The sequence below is a fragment of the Meles meles genome, chromosome 13, assembly GCF_922984935.1.
Source record: "Meles meles chromosome 13, mMelMel3.1 paternal haplotype, whole genome shotgun sequence".
In the NCBI taxonomy this organism is placed as follows: domain Eukaryota; kingdom Metazoa; phylum Chordata; class Mammalia; order Carnivora; family Mustelidae; genus Meles; species Meles meles.
In genome coordinates, this window is record NC_060078.1 from 21,322,878 (window position 1) to 21,342,463 (window position 19,586).

At 34.4% G+C, this 19,586-nt stretch overlaps 2 protein-coding genes across 6 annotated transcripts in view; one reads left to right on the forward strand and one right to left on the reverse strand.

Moving 5' to 3' along the window:
- Positions 1–10,965, forward strand: part of PHYHIPL (phytanoyl-CoA 2-hydroxylase interacting protein like) — a 94,876-nt gene extending 83,911 nt beyond the window's left edge. Inside the window, exons 4-5 of the mRNA XM_046027093.1 lie at positions 775–892; positions 9,893–10,965. Of these exons, the coding sequence (XP_045883049.1) occupies positions 775–892; positions 9,893–10,427 (653 nt within the window). The 3' untranslated portion in view covers positions 10,428–10,965. The remainder of the gene's footprint in view (positions 1–774; positions 893–9,892) is intronic.
- FAM13C (family with sequence similarity 13 member C) overlaps positions 10,951–19,586 on the reverse strand; it is a 154,211-nt gene continuing 145,575 nt past the window's right edge. For 3 of the 5 annotated variants that reach the window (XM_046027092.1, XM_046027090.1, XM_046027088.1), the window contains 4 exons: positions 19,054–19,149; positions 17,578–17,774; positions 16,069–16,170; positions 10,951–12,544 (listed from right to left, as the gene is read on the reverse strand). In XM_046027092.1, the coding sequence (XP_045883048.1) occupies positions 12,421–12,544; positions 16,069–16,170; positions 17,578–17,774; positions 19,054–19,149 (519 nt within the window). In that variant the 3' untranslated portion in view covers positions 10,951–12,420. The remainder of the gene's footprint in view (positions 12,545–16,068; positions 16,171–17,577; positions 17,775–19,053; positions 19,150–19,586) is intronic. The other 2 variants (XM_046027091.1, XM_046027089.1) reach the window with 1 other exon arrangement.

Sequence of the window (19,586 nt, forward strand, 5' to 3'; positions counted from 1 at the left end):
TCTAAATAAATGTGAGCCAATGAAGCAGTTAATAAACAAACTCTGCTGTCATGAGCACTTCAACTAGGTTGCTTTTATTTGGAAGGTCTTACAATATTAATAGACAAAAATTTTTGTTTAGATTTTGGTGTAGAGGATTTTGACAACAGTCCTCAATTTTCAAAACAAAAAGTTGGTGAAAGTATCAAATTACTTGGAGAGAAGTTTTAGATTTTCAAGTGTCTTGTGTACCTGAAAACCATCAACTAAAAACCGGAGACCTAGTCTCTAGCTATATGAACATTTGGCAAATCAAACTGTGACAAGCCTCAATTTCTGCATCAATAAAATGGTCATATTTAATCTACCTCACCAACCTCACAGATTTAAAGAGTAAATTAAATGAACATTATTATTGCTACCATTTTAAATTCAATTTGCTACTGATTGCAGGTTAGAAGTTTCTTTTATTTGATTTATCAGTTGGTTCGAGAAAAGCTAGTATGGTGCCAACTGATATTACTTTATTCTTTAACATTTTTGTTTCAGAATCTTTCATTTCAAAGAGTGAAACAAATGCATGGGTATCCTAAAAAAAACCTATAAACCATAAGAAATACATTTTTTGTAGAATGAAAAATGTGCCAAAGACAATGTATTTTTTTTCCAATGTAATTTCCTTTTCACTAAGTTAAATTTCCTAAAGGTAAATTTTAATAATTTCTAATTTATTAAACATGTAGTTGATAACTTTGTAATATATTTTTAGTGAGAGAATTTTTTTGTTATTTTCAGACTATTCAAAAGTTCATCTAACACAGCTATTGGAGAAGGCTGAAGTGATTGCAGGACGGATGCTTAAATTTACTGTTTTTTATCGTAACCAACACAAAGAATATTTTGACTATATTCGGTAAGGATAAAAATATATACAGTGATTTGCTTTACTAAATGCCATTCCAAGCTCTAGGCTCAGGTTTCCCTTGAGTCTAGTTCTGTGAAATAGCAATTTTTGTCTTCTTTTCAAAATGGTTATACCCTTTTATTTCTGAGAATAATTAGTAGGAAAAATCAGATTATGGGATTTTTTTTCACTTTACTTACATTCCTGTCTGTAATTATTTGTAGTGACAGTTCCTGTCTATTTGAGTAGAAGATCTTAAGCCTCTAGGGTTTAGACTGATGGCCATACATGACAAACTCCTCTGCTACCCAATAACTCAGCTAAATATTCTTTTCTTGTGGATTGCTTTAAGATATTGAAAATGGGTGGAGAGGAGGAGGTGACTTTCATGAAATATGGTGAACCAGTTGGGATTTTTCAGGCTTCAGTCTTAAGTGGAGATCTCTTAGCCATTATCTTGGATTAATTATTCATGAGGACAGTGTGTTTTGTTTACTTTTGAATTCTAGTGTTCAGTTAATATTTTGAAGATAGCCTGTGTTTACACTGGGAAGCAGTTTCCAAGAATTGAAAAGAAATCCATGCTTCTGGTAGTTTTAATACAATAATCCTTTTGTATTTGCAGATGAAAATTTTAGGACAGTAAATAGAGAGATGTATTTTTTTTAAAGACTAAGATTAAGGTTTTTAAAATGATAAATGCTATATAGGTTCTAAAACTTTTACACAGTAATCTCGGTAATTTATCATTTTAACAGCCTTGGTCTTACTTTAAATTTTAAATTGTAAGGATTATAACAAAAAAAATTAGGAAGCTTTGCTGTTATTTGTTTCTTCCTTCTCTAGTTTTCTTAAGTAAAGATCATGGTTTTAGATTTAATCAGCTCCAAGCTGGAATCCGAGAGAGGTGAACTTAGGCATCTGATTTCATCAAATGAAATACTTTGCAATATCATGTTTTTTTTTTCCCCTACGTTTTGATACTGAAAACCATAAGGTTTAATATCTTATAAACACAGAGTTTAATCCATAATTCTTTTATCTGATAAGTTATTTACCCTTGAGTCTATATATGTATTTCATGGCGGGATGCCCTTAACCTAATTTAAATAGTACAAACAGATGTAACACAAATTAATGTATCTGTCAGTTGTGAGTGGGAATGATCATATGTATTAAACAATAAAGGTTTTCTTTAAACATAAAATTTGAAAACAAAAATATCTATTGCCCTTTTTTTTTTTTTTTTAAATAAGAAGTACATCAATATAATACATCTTTGGTACAAGGTTTAGATTCTTAGAATATTGCCAATGTCTATTTTAGGTGGCCACTGGAGGTCAGTATTTCCCTGATTTTCTCTGCCCTTTGGGTGGAAACTAGACTATTCTCAGGTCCTTCAAAACTAAAATTGGCATCATCTGTTTTCAAAAATTCTAAGAAGAAAAGAAATGATAAAAACTGCCTGGAAAAAGTCATTGTGTATATTGTATAATTGACTCCAGTGTACCAGTATGAATGATGTTTTTACTAACAAGGAAATTTACCTTTGTTGGAGTTTCCATGACAGTTATAAAATCCATGTAAGTTATATCTTCATGCAGTATATATAAATAAATATACTTCCCAAGTGGTGGGTACAGTTCTTCAGCATTGCTTTTTAAAAATACTTTATTTTGAAAAAATAGTAGACATTAGCTTTAACGACCTTGATTTTCCTTTTTAGGTAACAAATTCTAATCAGGACCCACATCCTTTATCAGAATCCATTTAAAATGTCATAAAATGCTTGAATAGAAATGAAACTTTCACTTAAGGGGCTACAGACTTTCCAAATTATTACAAATTATGAAAAAGTGTTTGGTCAGTTCTGACTCAATCCATATGGATTAAGTTCATTTTGATCTCTTTCTCTAGAGATAAATTTCTAAGTGAATATTTCTTTATTTCCTGTCTCTATATTTTCTGCTATTATTGTTTCATTAATTGAACTTGTATATGCATGCTGGACACATATCATATCAATGTTTTGTCTTTGTTAATGAGAATGTAGCTGTAACAAGGGTAAGAATTGTGACCCAGGACAAGATGGAGTAGAAACATTTCTCCCTATTTTTCCCATTAAGTATAACTAAAAACTCAGATTGCATATATAAAAGAAATGTAAGAATCTGGAAGGTGGAAGAAGACTGAAAGCTAGAAGATAAGTCAGTTAGGGACCATGGGACTCAAGGGACAATACAGTGATGAGTTCCCTGAGTTTTCTTTTTAGCTCTTATAGTCTTGACTGATTTCTGAAGAAGCCAAGAACCCCAAAATGCTAATGGGTACAAACTAAGAAAAATACCCTGAGAAAATTTGCTCTATTTATCCAAATGACCAGCAAAGGGATAGTCTTGAAAATAAAAATCTTTTAGACAATAATTGCTCTACTTCAGCCAAATACCGTCAGGGATTAAACAAACAAACAAACAAATAAAAACCAAACATTTTCCCAGCCTCACCAGCCGAGTCAAGTAGGAAACCCAGATTTCCACCTTCTACCATCTATAAGGAAGCACCCTCTCCTCCTCCTCCAACCCCTGCTGGGGTGGTGTGAGAGAGAGCTGAATGGGGAAGCTGAACTTATACTCTCCCACCAGTGGCAATGTGGTACCTGTCAACCTCCCTACTGGGGTGGTATCGCAGATCGCCTAATGAAAACCAGGACTTTTCACTGCAGCCTAGGAATATGGATTGCCTCTGCAGTGTCATTGAAAGCCACATAAGGAGCAGTACCGAGCTAGATAGTATTAGCAGAAGCCTAGTGAGAACCTTAACTCTTAACTTCACCCAGTAGTCATCCCCCTGTCTTTGAGGCTGACTGTGAATCCTGGTCTTTTCTCCCCTAACAGCAATGAAGTGATATTCTTCCGCTGATACATAGTCAAAAGAAGCCTGCTAAAGTACTGATTTAAATAAGACTCAGCTTCATAACATAATACCCTGAATGTCCAAGATACTATTGAAATCCACTCATGATTCCAAGAATCAGAAAAATTGTGAGTGAGAAAAAATGATCAACAGATATTAATGCCATAACACAGAATCTTAGCACTATCTGACAAGGATTTCAAACAGCCACTGTAAAAATTTTTCAATAAGCAATTACAAATATACTTGAAACAAAAATAGAAGATATAAAGAATTAAATATCATAGAACTGAAAAACTACTAGAAGGAAAAAAAACTCAGTGGATAGACTCAACAAAAAAATGAAGAGGACAAAGGAAAGAAACCATAAACTTGAAGATAGAACAATAGAAATTACTCAAACTGGGCCTCCTGGGTGGCTGTTGGTTAGCATCTGACTCTTGATTTCAGCTCAGGTCATTTCAGCTCAGGCTGAGCATGGAGCTTGCTTCAGATTCTCTTTCCCTTTCCCTCTGCTCCTCCCCACCCAAAAAAAAAAAAAAGAAATTACCCAAACTGAGTAATAGAAAATTGACTGGGGAAAAAAAGAGCACAACTTCACAGACATGTAGGGCTATAGCAGATCTAATATCTAATACTAATGTCATTGGAGTCAGAAAGGAGGAAATGGTGGAGCTAATAAAATATTCAAAGTAAAAATAGCTGAAATGTTCCCAAATTTGGCAAAGGATATAAATATAAAGATTAAAGAAGCTAAGTAAATCCTAAACAGGACAAACACAAAGAAATCCATGCCCAGACACGTCATAAATTCCTGAAAATTGAAGAGAAGCAAATCCTGAAAAACACCATACCTCATCTATGGTGTCTTTCAATCACATCATCATTAGAAACCATATCAGGCAGAAAGAAGCCACACAATATTTTTAAGTTCTGAAAGAGAACTGTCAACCCAGAATCCTGGATCTAGTGAAATTATCCTTCAAGAATAAAAGGAAGGGGCACCTGGGTGGCTCGGTTAAAGCCTCTGCCTTCGGCTCAGGTCATGATCTCAGGGTCCTGGGATTGAGCCCCGCATCGGGCTCTCCGCTTGGCGGGGAACCTGCTTTCCCCTCTATCTCTTTACCTGCTTCTCTGCCTACTTGTGATCTCTCTCTCCCTCTGTCAAATAAATAAATAAAATCTTAAAAAAAAAAAAGAATAAAAGGAAATCAAGACATTCTCAGATGAAGGAAGATTAAGGGGAATTTGTCACCAGCGTATCTACTGTAAAAGAATGAGTAAAAGGGGTTTTTTTGTCTATTTTTTTTATTCATCATGAGAAGTGTACTCTTCAGTCCCCACCCCCTATTTCTTCTGTCACCCCACCAGCCTCCCCTCTGGTAGCCATCAGTCTGTTCTCAATAGTTAAGAGTCTGCTTCTTAGTTTGTCTCTTTCTTTTTTTCCTTTGCTCATTTGTTTCTTAAATTCCACATATGAATGAAATCATATGGTATTTGTCTTTCTCTGACTGACTTATTTCACTAAGTATTATACTCTAACTTTATTCATGTTGTTTCAAATAGTAAGATTTCATGCTTTTCTTTGGCTGAAATATATATATATATATATGTATATATATCACATCATCTTTATCCATTCATCTGTCAATGGACACTTGAGCTGCTTCCATAATTAAGTGATTATAAATAATACTGCAATAAACAGGGGTGCTTGTATTCCTTTGAATTAGGGTTTTGTATTGCTTGGGTAAATATCTAGTAGTGAAATCCCTGGATCATAGGGTAGATCTATTTTATTTTTTGAGGAGCTTCCGTACTGTTTTCTACAGTGGCTATACGAGTTTGCAATTCCACCAAAAGTGCAAGAGGGTTCCTTTTTCTACATCCTTGCCAACACTTGTTTCTTGTGTTGTTGATTTTAGTCATTGTGACAGGTATGAGGTAATATCTTATTGTTGTTTTGATTTGCATTTATTTGATTAGCGATGTTGAGCATCTTTTCATGTGTTTGTTGGCCATCTGATGCTTCTTTGGAGAAATGTTTGTTCATTTCTTCTGCTCATTTTTAATTGGATTATTTGGGGGTTTTGGTGTTGAGTTACAGAAGTTATTTATATATTTTGGATACTCATCAGATAATACTAATCAGATAATGTCATTTGCAAATATTTTTTCCCATTTCATAGGTTGCCTGTTCATTTTGTTGATTGTTCCCTTCACTGAGCAGAAGATTTTATTTTGATGTGGTCCCAAAACTTTATTTTTGCTTTTGTTTCTGTTGCCTCAGTAGACATATCTAGAAAAATGTTTCTATGGCTGATAGGAGAGAAATTACTGCCTGTGCTCTCTTCTAGGATTTTTATGGTTTCAAATCTCACATTTAGGTCTTCAGTCCATTTTGAGTTTACTTTTTTGTATGGTGTAAGAAAGTGGCCCAGTTTCATTCTTTTGCATGTAGTTTCTCAGCACCATTTGTTGAAGAGACTACCTTTTTCTCCTTGGATATTCTTTCTTCCTTTGTCAAAAATAAGATTAACCCATATAATTGTGGGTTTATTTCTGGGTTTTCAATTCTGTTCCATTGATCTTCATGTCTATTTTTGTGCCAGTACCAACTGTTTTAACTACTACTGCTTTGTAATATAACTTGAAATCTTGAACTGTGATACCTCCAGCTTTGTTTTTCTTTTCCAAGATTGCTTTGGCTATTCAAGGTCTTTTGTGATTCCATGCAAATTTTGAGATTGTTTGTTCTAGTTCTGTAACAAATGCTATTGCTATTTTGATAGGGATTGCATGAAATGTGTAGATTACTTTGGGTAGTATAGACATTTTTACAGTATTTCTTCTTCCAACTCATAAGCATGGAATATCTATTTCTTTATGTCATCTTGAATTTTTTTCATCATTGTCTTATAGTTTTTGGAGTACAGGTCTTTCACCTTTTTGGCTGAGTTTATACCTAGATATTTTATTGGTTTTCGTGTATTTGTAAATGGGATTGTTTTCTTAACTTCTTTTTCTGCTGCTTCATTATTAGTATATAGGAACAAAATGGATTTCTGTACCTTGACTTTGTATCTTGTGACTTTACTGAATTCATTTGTTCTAGTAGTTTTTTGGTGGTCTTTAGGGTTTCTATATACAGTAACATGTCATCTGCATACAGTGAGAATTTTACTTCTTCCTTACCAATTCAGATACATTTTCTTTCTTTATGTTGATTGCTGTGGGTAGGATATCTAGTATTATGTTGAATAAAAGTGGTGAGAGTGGACGTCCCTGTCTTGTTCTTGACCTTAGGGGAAAACTCCAAGATTTTGCCCATTGAATATGATGTTGTATGTGGGTTTTTCATATTAGATCTTTGTTATGTTGAGGTATGTATGTTTCCTCTAAATCTACTTTGTTGATGGTTTTATCATGTATGGATATTGTGCTTTGTCAGATGTTTTTTCTACATCTATTGAAATGATCATATGGTTCTTATCCTTTCTCTTATTGCTGTATCATGTAGATTGTTTTGTGAATGTTAAACTACCCTTGCGTCTTGGAAATAAATGCCATTTGATTGTGGTGTATGCTTTTTTTTTTTTCCCATTTTATTTATTTTTTCAGCGTAACAGTATTCATTCTTTTTGCACAACACCCAGTGCTCCATGCAAAACGTGCCCTCCCCATTACCCACCACCTGTTCCCCCAACCTCCCACCCCTGACCCTTCAAAACCCTCAGGTTGTTTTTCAGAGTCCATAGTCTCTTATGGTTCGCCTCCCCTTCCAAATTTTTTTTTTTTTTAATAAACATATAATGTATTTTTATCCCCAGGGGTACAGGTCTGTGAATCGCCAGGTTTACACACTTCACAGCACTCACGATAGCACTTACCCTCCCCAATGTCCATAGCCCCCTCCCCCTCTCCCAATCCCACCTCCCCCCAGCAACCCCCAGTTTGTTTTGTGAGATTAAGAGTCATTTATGGTTTGTCTCCCTCCCAATCCCATCTTGTTTCATTTATTCTGGTGTATGCTTTTTTAATGTATTATTGGTTTGCCAATATTTTGTTGAGGATTTTTGCATCTATATTCATGAGTGATGTTGTAATTCTCTTTTTTCATGGTGTCTTTATCTGTTTTTGGTATCAGAGTGATACTGGCCTCATAGAATGAATTTATAAGTTTTCCTTCCTCTTGTATTTTTTGTAATAGTTTAAGAATGGGTATTAACTCTTCTCTAAATGTTTACTAGAATTTGCCTGTGAAGCTGTCTGGTCCTGGACTTTTGGTTTTTGAGAGTTTTTTTGATTACCAATTCAATTTCATTGCTGGCAATTGATCTGTTCAAATTTTCTATTTCTTCCTGCTTTAGTTTTGGTAGATTATAGGTTTCCAGGAATTTATCCGTTTCTTCCAAGTTATCCAATTTATTGGCATTCAGGATCTGTTACAGTTATTTGTATTTCTGTAGTGTTGGTTGTTATTTCTCCTCCTTCATTAGCAATTTTGTGCATTTGGGTCCTCTCTCTCTCTCGCTCCTTTTTTTTTTTTTTTTTTTAATGGACCTAGCTAGAGTTTTATCAATTTTGTGATCTTTTCAAAGAACCAGCTCCTGGTTTCATTGATCTGTTCGGTTTTTATTTTAGTTTCTATATCATTTATTTCTACTCTGATCTTTATTATTCCTTTGCTGGGTTTGGGTTTTGTTCTTTTTCTAGCTTGCTTACTTAGTAAAGTAAGATTGTTTGAGATTTTTTCTTGCTTCTCGAGGTAGACCTGTATAAACTTCCACCATAGAACCTCTTTTGCTGCATCCCAAAGATTTTGGACCATTGTATTTTCTAAAAGAAATTTTTGAAAAAATAAAGAAAATGATACGGGAAAGAATTTTGGAACATCAGGAGGAAAGGAGGAAGAGTAAGAATAAAATATGGGAAAAAAAAAGAATAAAAATATGGGGTCTAATCCAGAATATTCATACATCTCTTATTTATCCAGTGTCTTCTAATGTGTGAGTTGCTTTGTATTCCGTTGAATCTGCATTTTTAATAAGCTTCTTTGGTAGTTCTTAGGCACTAGAATTTGAGACTCATTGCTATTCTAAAGGTAGGAGGGACCCTGGGCATACCTCACTGACCCACAGACTCTTTTAGAAGCATGCAACTGGGAGAACCTTCTCATGCCTATGTGGTAGGTTGTAATTTTCATTCCAAGTCATGCTGGTCAAAGACCCAGCAAGAAGGGGACATTTAGTGGGAGTTCTGGAGGAAATTTGACTAAAGCACCATTTATAAAGTTATAGACAGAGTTAAAGGCAACTAATAAGAGATGCTAAAGCAACCAGGAACTATCAAGAATTGAAAGGTTTTACTACTCTTGGGAAGGGGAATAGAAGACACCCACTAGGAGAAGTAGAGACATATAATACATACAAATCCAGCCACACCAGAACTACAAGGCTCTGAAGAATGGAGGAAGTAGAAGACAGCATACTCAAGGCTTTACTTCATCCTCCCCTAGATCTGATGGTTCCTCCCATAAACAGAACTGAAATGGAAGGAACCAAAGGACAAAGGGGAACCAACCCACAGTGGAAGGCAAGAAGGATGGAGAATAGATCTGGGGAGATGGTAAAGGGAAAATAACCATCTCTGATGTAAGAAAAATACAAGAAAGGGGACCTGATTGGTAAAACATACCTAGGAAAAACACACAAACATAAAACAAAACAAGACTCTTTTGTGCCAATGTATATACACAAATAGCACTCATATTGGGACTAAATTCTGGCATACTTTAAAGAAACATTCAATTTTTTAACCAATACACTAAGTCCAGTTTCTCTTCAGAGAGCCACTTCTGAAACCCAATAGGTTTCTCTGGCCAGGAAATTTATTATGTAAGGAACTCCAAGGTTTGTAGAAGAACATCCTTGCATTAAAATACAAAAAGTAAAGTAGGTCAAAAGATGGATTCTGTTTGATCTTATAGCAAGATGAACATTCAGACTTTTGGTCCTATCACCAGTCAAATCTACATGTAAATCAATAGCTTTACTACTATTAGATCAAGAAGTGACCATGTCTTTTCTCTTGCAGAGAACATCATGGGAATGCTATGCAACCATCTGTCAAAGATAACAGTGGTAGCCACGGCTCTCCAATCAGTGGTAAATTAGAAGGCATCTTCTTCAGCTGCAGCACTGAATTCAATACTGGGAAACCACCCCAGGATTCACCTTATGGAAGATACAGGTTTGAGATTGCAGCAGAAAAACTTTTTAACCCCAATACTAACTTATACTTTGGGGACTTCTACTGTATGTACACTGCTTATCATTATGTGATTCTTGTTATTGCCCCTGTGGGATCACCAGGAGATGAATTTTGTAAGCAACGCCTTCCTCAACTAAATTCCAAGGATAATAAATTTTTGACCTGCACAGAAGAAGATGGGGTGCTGGTTTACCACCACGCCCAGGATGTCATTTTAGAAGTCATTTACACTGACCCTGTGGATCTTTCTCTGGGCACTGTAGCAGAAATCACTGGTCATCAGCTCATGAGTTTGTCTACTGCAAATGCAAAGAAAGATCCCAGCTGCAAAACCTGTAATATCAGTGTTGGACGTTAATGCCCACTTTTCTTTTCTTACCCAGTCCCTCTTCTTCCCCTAAGAGCATTGATCCTCTGTTGTCCATTTTCATCACCAGATGTTTTCCACTGAAGCATGCACATGCCGCTATCACCAAAAGCAAATTGCCATTTTTCAAATTTCATCCAGAGCCGTTTTAGTGTTTCCTATCCCCTGCCCTTCCCATTACTTTCAATGATGAAAGTTCTCCTCTGACACTTTATTGCCTAGATGCTGCAATGTTTTTATTTTCCTTTATGCCAAACATAACAAAACAATTATATAAACTGCTTTAGCAAAATACAGAATAACGGCTTATAAATGGTGTTTAAATATGCATTCATTTTAATCTACTGAACAAATATTGGGATAACTCCAAACCGCATGAAAGGGTGTAATTGCAGCATGAGTTAAATCCTGAAGCCTAGAATTGTCAGCACTTCCAACTTGTTGTTTGACAGTGTTATTTATGTTATTTATATTTAGCTAACAGGAAACAACTATTGTGTTTCAACATAATAAATATAATAGAAAAATATTTTATTTGTATTGTATAAAATATTTACAATCATATAGAATATATAGTTACATTTTAATAGCAATTGTATACATGTCATGAAACCATTTCCCTTATCAAAGATGTAGTTTGTAAACTTCAAATAGTTGTGTATCTGTCCTGTTACAAGTAGATGACTTCAATTAAACAAATTTATGAAGGACATCATTCTGATTCATAAAAGTTATAAAATATCAGGTAAATACAGAGAAAACAATAAGCCTCTGAAATACTCTGCTTCTTTGAAAGTCAGTATTCTTCCCATCCCAACTATATGAAAATGTGAATTTGTTCAACATCATGCTTAAACATTACAGATAACAGAAATACAAACATGGTTGGGTACAAGAGAGAAAATGTTGACCTTTTACTTATTTTTACAAAGGCAAAAATAATAAATGTGTGTTTTAGTACAAAATAACACAAAACTATATGCAGTAAAGTTGATGAAGCAAATAAAACCTTCTGGCTTCTTTTCCAAGGTGTCTTAACAATTTCCAAACCTTTCATTTTGTACAGAACGAAGAATACCTACAACTCATGAGAAAGCTTTGTGACTTTACAAAGTATATATAGACCGTGGAACATTAAGAAAAATGCATACTCCCAATGGAAAAATAGTTATATACTCTTATAGTAAACAAAGAGATTAGCAGTCATAACTATGATCACATTAGATTATATACTGCAGACCACAGATCTATCCAAAATACCTATTTTCAAATTTTAATACAATATTTTAATATAAACATCTGTCAATTATAGACAAAGATAATTCACAAAGTACATGCTATCAGAATGAACTTTGGTAACCAGAAATGTAAAATTTCAAATAACAGATAAAATAATGTGCTATTTTTATATAGAAATAAAAAAGTAGCAGTGACACATTCTAGTATGCTTTACTGAATAGCCTAGTGGACTTAAGGGCAAGGTAGATTTTTTTATCATTTAAAAATCTATTAGAAGTTTCAAATAAATTACATTCTTACTAGCTGTATTCCTTCCTACATAAAAAAGAAGAGTTTCTTCTCCTCCTCTTACTGATTTTTTAAAAATCATGCTCTTTGCTCTTTTCCAAACACTGGACACTAAATAGACTTTCCCTAATAAGTGGCCCATTGGACAAGTATTACTTAGATTTGATTAAAAAAAATTAAGATGTTTTTTGAAATAATTATACTGACTGTGCATTTTCTGCTCAGCATGGAGGAGGCTGAAATTTTTTTCCAATTATACTGTTAGTTGTTATATTCCCCCCATTTAAATCCTTCTTCCTCATTGATAGTTACACTTATCATCTCTTCCTAAAAATAACTAATACTACCACTAAAGTGCTTCAATTTTCAATATATCAAAACTACTTAGCAAGAGTGGCAGAGAAAAATAAACTTGACCTTATCTTGGTTGAAAGTGAGCACAAACATTTCCTGAACCTCAGATTGTTTTGGCTATATCTTGCTTGCTGATGAGGACTTCCAATAGTCTCAGTTTGGCTTTTATGTGCTTGTATTCATAGTACTCATCTGCCATTGGTATCCTATCTTCCTTTTGTGGACTTCTGCAAAACAGAAAATACTGTCTATTAGCACATAATAAATCAAGTCATTAAAAATCCTTTTATAATTTTTACATGAGAAAGTACAGAGTAGAAGTTTCCACTTGGTTTTGCATCATGTCTTTTTTACCTTCCCTTCCACCTTCACTCACTCCCTCCTCCATGCGTCATTAGGTTTTTGTATAATAGTACCCTTTGAAAACTTGAATGTCATGGGTGTTTTGCAAATATATGGTCCACTGCATAGACATACAACAATGGAGCAAGTTAAAAGGAAAAAAAAAAAAAAAAACAAAAAAAAAAACCTACAAATCAGAACTCTCAAGGCATTCTTAGTCTAGTTATTCTCCTATTACTCATACCACAGTTCATGCCACTGAAGAATGTTCAGCCCTTACAATGAGAGTTGTTAAAAATTCAACCTAAAAACTGCATAAATTAAGTGAAATAATTTATAAATTTGTAGTGATGGGGGGAAAAAAGCTCAATGGTTACCTTATAAACGTGAAATATTTCCAAGTTTTCTTTTAATTATAATACCTATCTCTACTAATGTGTAATAGAATCAGTGAGATGTTCATGGATTGAATTTATATGAGTCTGAATTGTAGTGCTTCTCTTTGCACACTAATTCTAAGGCTGGATATCGGACAATGCATATTTTATGAATACACATTCTAACTACTATATGTTCTTGCCAATTACTTTGAAGAATGTTTGGGTAACATCTGGAGTTAAAACCATTTCCTTTCCACAAAAATATGTTGCCAGGATATGTTATCTAGTAGTAATTACTTCAGGATCTTAGAAGGCTCTTGTTTCCTTGGTTGCTAAGATTACCTATTGCTTTTAGAACATTTTCACTCATGACTTTGAAATACAGGGGTGGAAAACAGATGAAACACCACAGTTGCTACTGAATATAAACACAAATACTAGTATTAGTGTGGCCGAACGTAGGTAAATAGCAAGCATTTATAATATTTTACCTATACTCCCTTCTATTTTTCTAGTACTGATAAAAGATCTATCTCTCATAAATTTAAAAAAAGTGTGAATCTATAAAGACTTCCTAAGAATGGAGTTATCTACTTGTGATGCACCACTATATGCTGCCCTTAAATTTCTAGTATGGAACTCAGAACAATACATATATCTGTAGACAGGGTTTCTCTTCAATATTGTCTAACTTATTTAATAGAATCCCTTTGCCTCCATTCTGTATTATGGACCAAACTTTTAACAGAGCCTCTAAATGCCACCTTAATTTATATAAACATATCTAAGTAAAGAAATGGTCTAATTTATCAGAAAACACTAGTAACACATCATGCTAATTTTCCCTGGTCCTGCATATTCCATTTTGGCTAATAAGCAAGAGTGTATTGGCCAGAATGAAAAATTTTGCAACATATTTCCTGAAGCATTTTTCCCATTATGAAAAACATGCTAATGTTCTTGGTACAGTTCCTGACTTATAACTATTAATGTCATATCTACATGATTATTCCTCTTGCTTGGCAAATATTACCAAGAACATTTACAGTGACTTAAAATTTTTTGTAATCCATTTGCATTTTACCTTATGGACAGGATTAGGCCTTCCTAATAAAATTTCTTAGGATAACAAGATTAAGATCCGTGTTTCCTAACCATTCAACACCTTGATTTTAATTGTGATACACCACCACTTTGGCATTTACTTTAAGTATACACCACAAGAGGGCATACAACCTCAGTCAAACACAGGCATATCTGAAGTAGGGTTAAGACTGAAAGGTGCAGTAGAATACTATACATAGAACATCACTAACTTCAAAAGGTATGCCAAGTACCACTGAAGCTCCATTAGGCAGGACTATACTAGCACACTGGGGTAGTCTCAAACTCTTTGGACTCCTGCATACATACAGGTTAAAAAAGGTAAATGTAAAAGCTGTATGGAAACTCCAAAAAGGGAAAAAATGGAAATGGAAAAAGAAAACAAGAAATTATGTTTTATGTTCTAAATTTAATATCCACATAACATTTTTCACTAGATTAGTTAACATCAGCGGAAGGGTAAATAACTTGGACTTGTAGCAATCAACTGGAAAAGGAAGATTCCAGGTAGATATCAAAGTGGGATACATCTGTATTTGCTGAACACAGAACGTTTCTGACTTAATAGGTCAAGTCCTATCCTACAGCTCTGGAGGACTGACATGGAAAAGCTGCTAAGAGGTGAGTAGATCAAGCTTTCAAGGTGCCTTAGAAAATAGTCCCTGTCCATCAGGTCGAACCTTAGTCTGCTGACATGAAAGGAATTCAGGACGGGCAGATACTTAGATGGAGAGGAATACTGAGGGGCCAGTGTACCAGTGACTCCCACCTCTCCCACCTTAATAACTTTGTAACTTTGGGAAAGTTATACTTTATTATTTTTAATACTGACATTCCATAGAATAACTATAGTGTCCCAAAGTATTCCAGGAAGCCCAGTCATTTCATCTTACAACCATGGAAACAGGCTCAGGATAGCTAAATGATTTGTCTCTTTCTCTTCTAGAAGTAAATCAATAATCCTGAATCTTATGATTTTATATATATACACATACATATATATGATTATATATACTATATGTTAATTATATAATATATATTAATTGTTACATAAAATTATATATTAATGTATAATTAATATACACATACATGTATGTATACATACATATACACACATATATGATTACATACATATAAAAATTATTATACACTGACAATACACCAAAATTTAGAGAAAACTAATAGAATGCCTAATGAGACCTAGGTTGACAAAGAAAAATAGACAAAGAGAGGACATAACTAAACATTTATGTTAGGGATAGAAAGAATAGCTATGAACTTCTGATTTGAAAATAAATAGCTAAGGGCAGATCCTTAAGTTTAAAAGACATTTGAAACAAAAGAAGAATTATTTAATGAAATAGGGAATAACCTGCAAAACTAAATAACGCAGAACAAGGAAGTTATGGGTTGAAAAATCAAAGAGATTTTTTTTTAAAGATTTTATTTATTTATTTGACAGACAAAGATCACAAGTAGGCAGAGAGGCAGACAGAGAGAGAAGAGGAAGCAGGCTCCCTGCCAAGAAGAAATCCTGATGTGGGGCTTGAACCCAGGACCCCAGGATCATGACCTGAGCTGAAGGCAGAGGCTTTAACCCACTGAGCCACCCAGGCGCCCCTCAAATAGATTTTTTAAAAGTTTAGATAAATTCAATAGTTAGGGATTTTGGGATTTCATCCTTTACTTTTTAAAGCCTAATGTCTTATTTCATCAGACATATTTCATAGCTACAGCCTCCCATAAAACATACCTAATAATGGCACTACTACAATGCTGCATTAGACAGATCTTGAGTCTAAATCACTGTGTAAATTATTTCTATTTTATATAAAGTCACTCTTATTGCCAAAAACTGCAGCTCATTCTTAACAATAGTTCTCTAGGAAATATTAGCTTAAAAAAAAATCTCTGCTCACACTTACCTTCCCGTTTGTTTAAAAAACTGTTCTTCAAAGTCTCTTAAGGCTTTCCGAAGTCTCTTCTTGTCAGCCCTAGTTTCTCGGAGATGGTCAAGAAGTACAGGCCTATATCAAGCAAAATATACATTTGCCATTACTGAGCTCTGGCATAATTGAGACATCATAAGAAGATTTATCTATTCAGCAAATCATATTATGATACAGAACCGTTCTGCCTAAAAGAGTATCTTTTAAATAAATATAGTACATGTAGAACCTGATCATAGGGAAGCACGTAAGCAGAGGATTAAAAACAATATCATCAGAGAAGAGAAAGGACAGACAGAAGGCAAGCCAATGGAGTCCACTATAAAATGTGGCGACAGTAATAACCATATGAGTGGATAAGGAGAAAAAGACATTTTGAAAGAATACTCATCAGTATTTGGTGATAGAAAAGACATAAGAGGCACAAGAGGACGAGAATTTAAAGAAAAGTCTACCCTTAAGGTAGAGTATGGGGAAAACGTCAAAACCCTTGGGAATGAAATAGCCCTTATTCAAAATAAAGCTAGAATTATACTGTAATTCAACTCACTTCATTCTACTAGGACAAGAGAAAAGTCATGTGATTTTAAAACAGGAATTTTTATCTAGGAAATTTGTGCATGGTTACAATACTTTGAACTCCCTGTTATATATTGGCATTTTCTAAAAAAAAAAAAAAAAAAAAAAAATCCCAACAATAAATAAATGAAGGGAAAGAAGGAGAGAAAGATACAGGGAAAAAAGAGAGGAAGACTGATTTTCTGCTTCCAAACGTTACGTCACAGCTGAAACTGAGGTATCAGCTAATTCTATAAGCACACTAAAATCCCAATTTAGAACTTAGTCCTTAGTCCCACCTCATATATTTTTGGGATTCCATCCCTATCTTGAAGTATATACTCACCACACTACAGTATTACATGTTAACGGAAATCTCATAGTCTGGCCTATAATATACAAACAAAAGAAGGCCAAATGATCAAGAGGAATGCCACCTACTGAATAACGATAATGATAACAACAATGATAATACTAATGAAAATACAAATAGCTCCTGAGAGGCCATTAGGAACCTTAAGGGCAGCTTATTTACTTATGGCCAAGGGGATTCCCAGGCTGGAGAACCATTTTATCTAAAGGAGTAGACAGACTAGGATAAAGGTCCTGACAAACGTTGACCCCCATGAGATCCCAATTCTTTTTGGTCCAGCATGTTCAAAAGCCATCTCTGCTTCACACATTGCCAAGAATTAGACTGATGTCAGACCCTGCTGAAAAGATGTGCAACTGTAGGAAATTAGCATTTATGGTATCTCCATATGTATGGTATTCTCCAGTCAAGAGAAAAACCAGATTATGCTTTTAGGCAATCGTTGTTTCACATTTTTTAGGGAATCTAATAGCTCTTGTGAACTTTGTATACGCATATAAGGTATCCCAGATGAAAAGTTGAAAAGAAACTCCATACTTAGGATTCACACTCACATAGTGGCCTCATGTAAATTGGACATGGATAGGGCTGGTGGTTTGATTTCTTTTTTTTCATCTGGAAGCAGGACCGTAACAGGCTCAGTCTCAGAGAAGGTGAGGTGGTCGCCAACAGGAAGGTGAGACACTGGAGCTGGCAAAGAAGGTTGTTGGCTTCCCTGGGGACAGTCTTCATCAGAGTCTTCTTCCTCCTGCTTATCACAAGCAGAGTTAAATAAAGTCACAAAATGCTAAGTGTCTCTTGCATCAAAAACAGGAAGAGGAACCATAAATAGACACCATGAAAACAGTAGGCGAACCCTGTGTCTACCGAAAAACCAGAAGAAAGAAACCAAAAGGACCTCTTTCTCAATTACATCAAAAATCTTGCAGAAGTTATTGAGTGAAAAGGCACCAATGCTGTGCTAAAATGCTCAGCAAGTTCATCTCTTCTGGGCCAAAAAAAGGCCCAAAGAAGATATGGTCCAACCTGGGCTGCACTGCCTACTCGCTCCTCCCTTTCACCCAGACCTTCTGGTTACATGGGTAAGTAGTTACATGGGTTAGAATGAGAGGGACTTTAGACACCTTTTGTTATCCAGAAATACCCCAAATCAGGTTCTGGGTGGACCACATTCAGATACAGAGCATATTGGAAAACTGACAAATTCAGGGATGAGCTCTAGGAAGGCCAAAGCAAAATGGCGTTATTCCTTAACATCATCACAACCAAAAGATTTCCTTGCAAGGAAATCTGAAAATCATAATCGTTTTAAATCATGCTTCCTCAATGGAAAAATTTTAGAGACTATGACTCACTATTATCTTTGTCTTTAAAATCATTAAAGTATAATGTAGTCAAGTATACTTAAATGTGTATTTGTCAATATTTATTCCTTTTTATATTGATATCTTGAGCAAGTGACTATTGAATATTAATGGAGTAGCATTTGTGGTGCTTTTCTAGTTCTGTACTCCCATAAGTCATCTTTATTAAAAATAGTCTAACTCAATTTCAGTAGCCATATTTTCTATTGAAATAAATCTTATATCTTACATAATGATGGTCAAATGGTATCAAAAACAAATGATGCATTATATCAAGGAACGTGTAGTCAGTTTTCTTATTCAAGAAGAAAAATTAACACACAGAATAGAAAGGCTCTGTTTGGTCTAGCTGTGTTGCAAATTAGAAAATGCCAAGTTGAAATTCATCATTTGTTCAAGAAATGAAAGCAATTGTTAAAACTTGCTTCAAAAATGCAATTGCTATAAATTCCTCTTTCATAGTAATTTTAATTATCAACCACTCTTAAGTTAATAATATTAGGCTTAATGGAGACCACATTTCTACTTTTTGAAATAACAACTGGCCTTGTTAGCAGTATATACTGCCAAGAAGGCTTATTTGTAACTGTCAGAGAGCTGCCTCCCTACCTAAACTATAAGAAGCACAAGTAATTGTTTCTAGTTAAAGCAAGCATCCTGACTTACAATTGTTGGAATAAGGGAAGGTGTTGACAAGATTTGCTTGATAATCCTGTATCGGTCATAAAGAGGTTTTATGAGATTCTTGTCTTGCTTAGCTACCTGAAAAACATAAAATTAATTATTGGTCCTTTCTTAGATGAGAATTAAAACATGTCAGTATATTTTATTGGGCAAAAAAAAAAAAAAACAAACCAGTTTTGAAGTCTCAAAATAGGAGATTAATAATACTATAATACAATAGTAATTAGAAAAAGCGAAGTCACTTGTAAGATACTATTGAAGGCACATATCAATTTTCTTCTAGGAAAAGTTTACTTTAGGACAGGTTCAAGTTTAGAAAGATGTTTAAAGCTTTCTGAAGGAATCCTAAATATGTAAATGGTAAGAAGCCTGTTACTTCTTCATTCTTTAAAAAAAAAAAGTTATTGAGATCGTCAATTTTTTTTTTCTGAAACGTGTATTTTATCTGGATTTTCATGATTATATTCACAAATACCAACCTTGTTTAGGTCTTTATCACAACAAGTTGGGAGTAT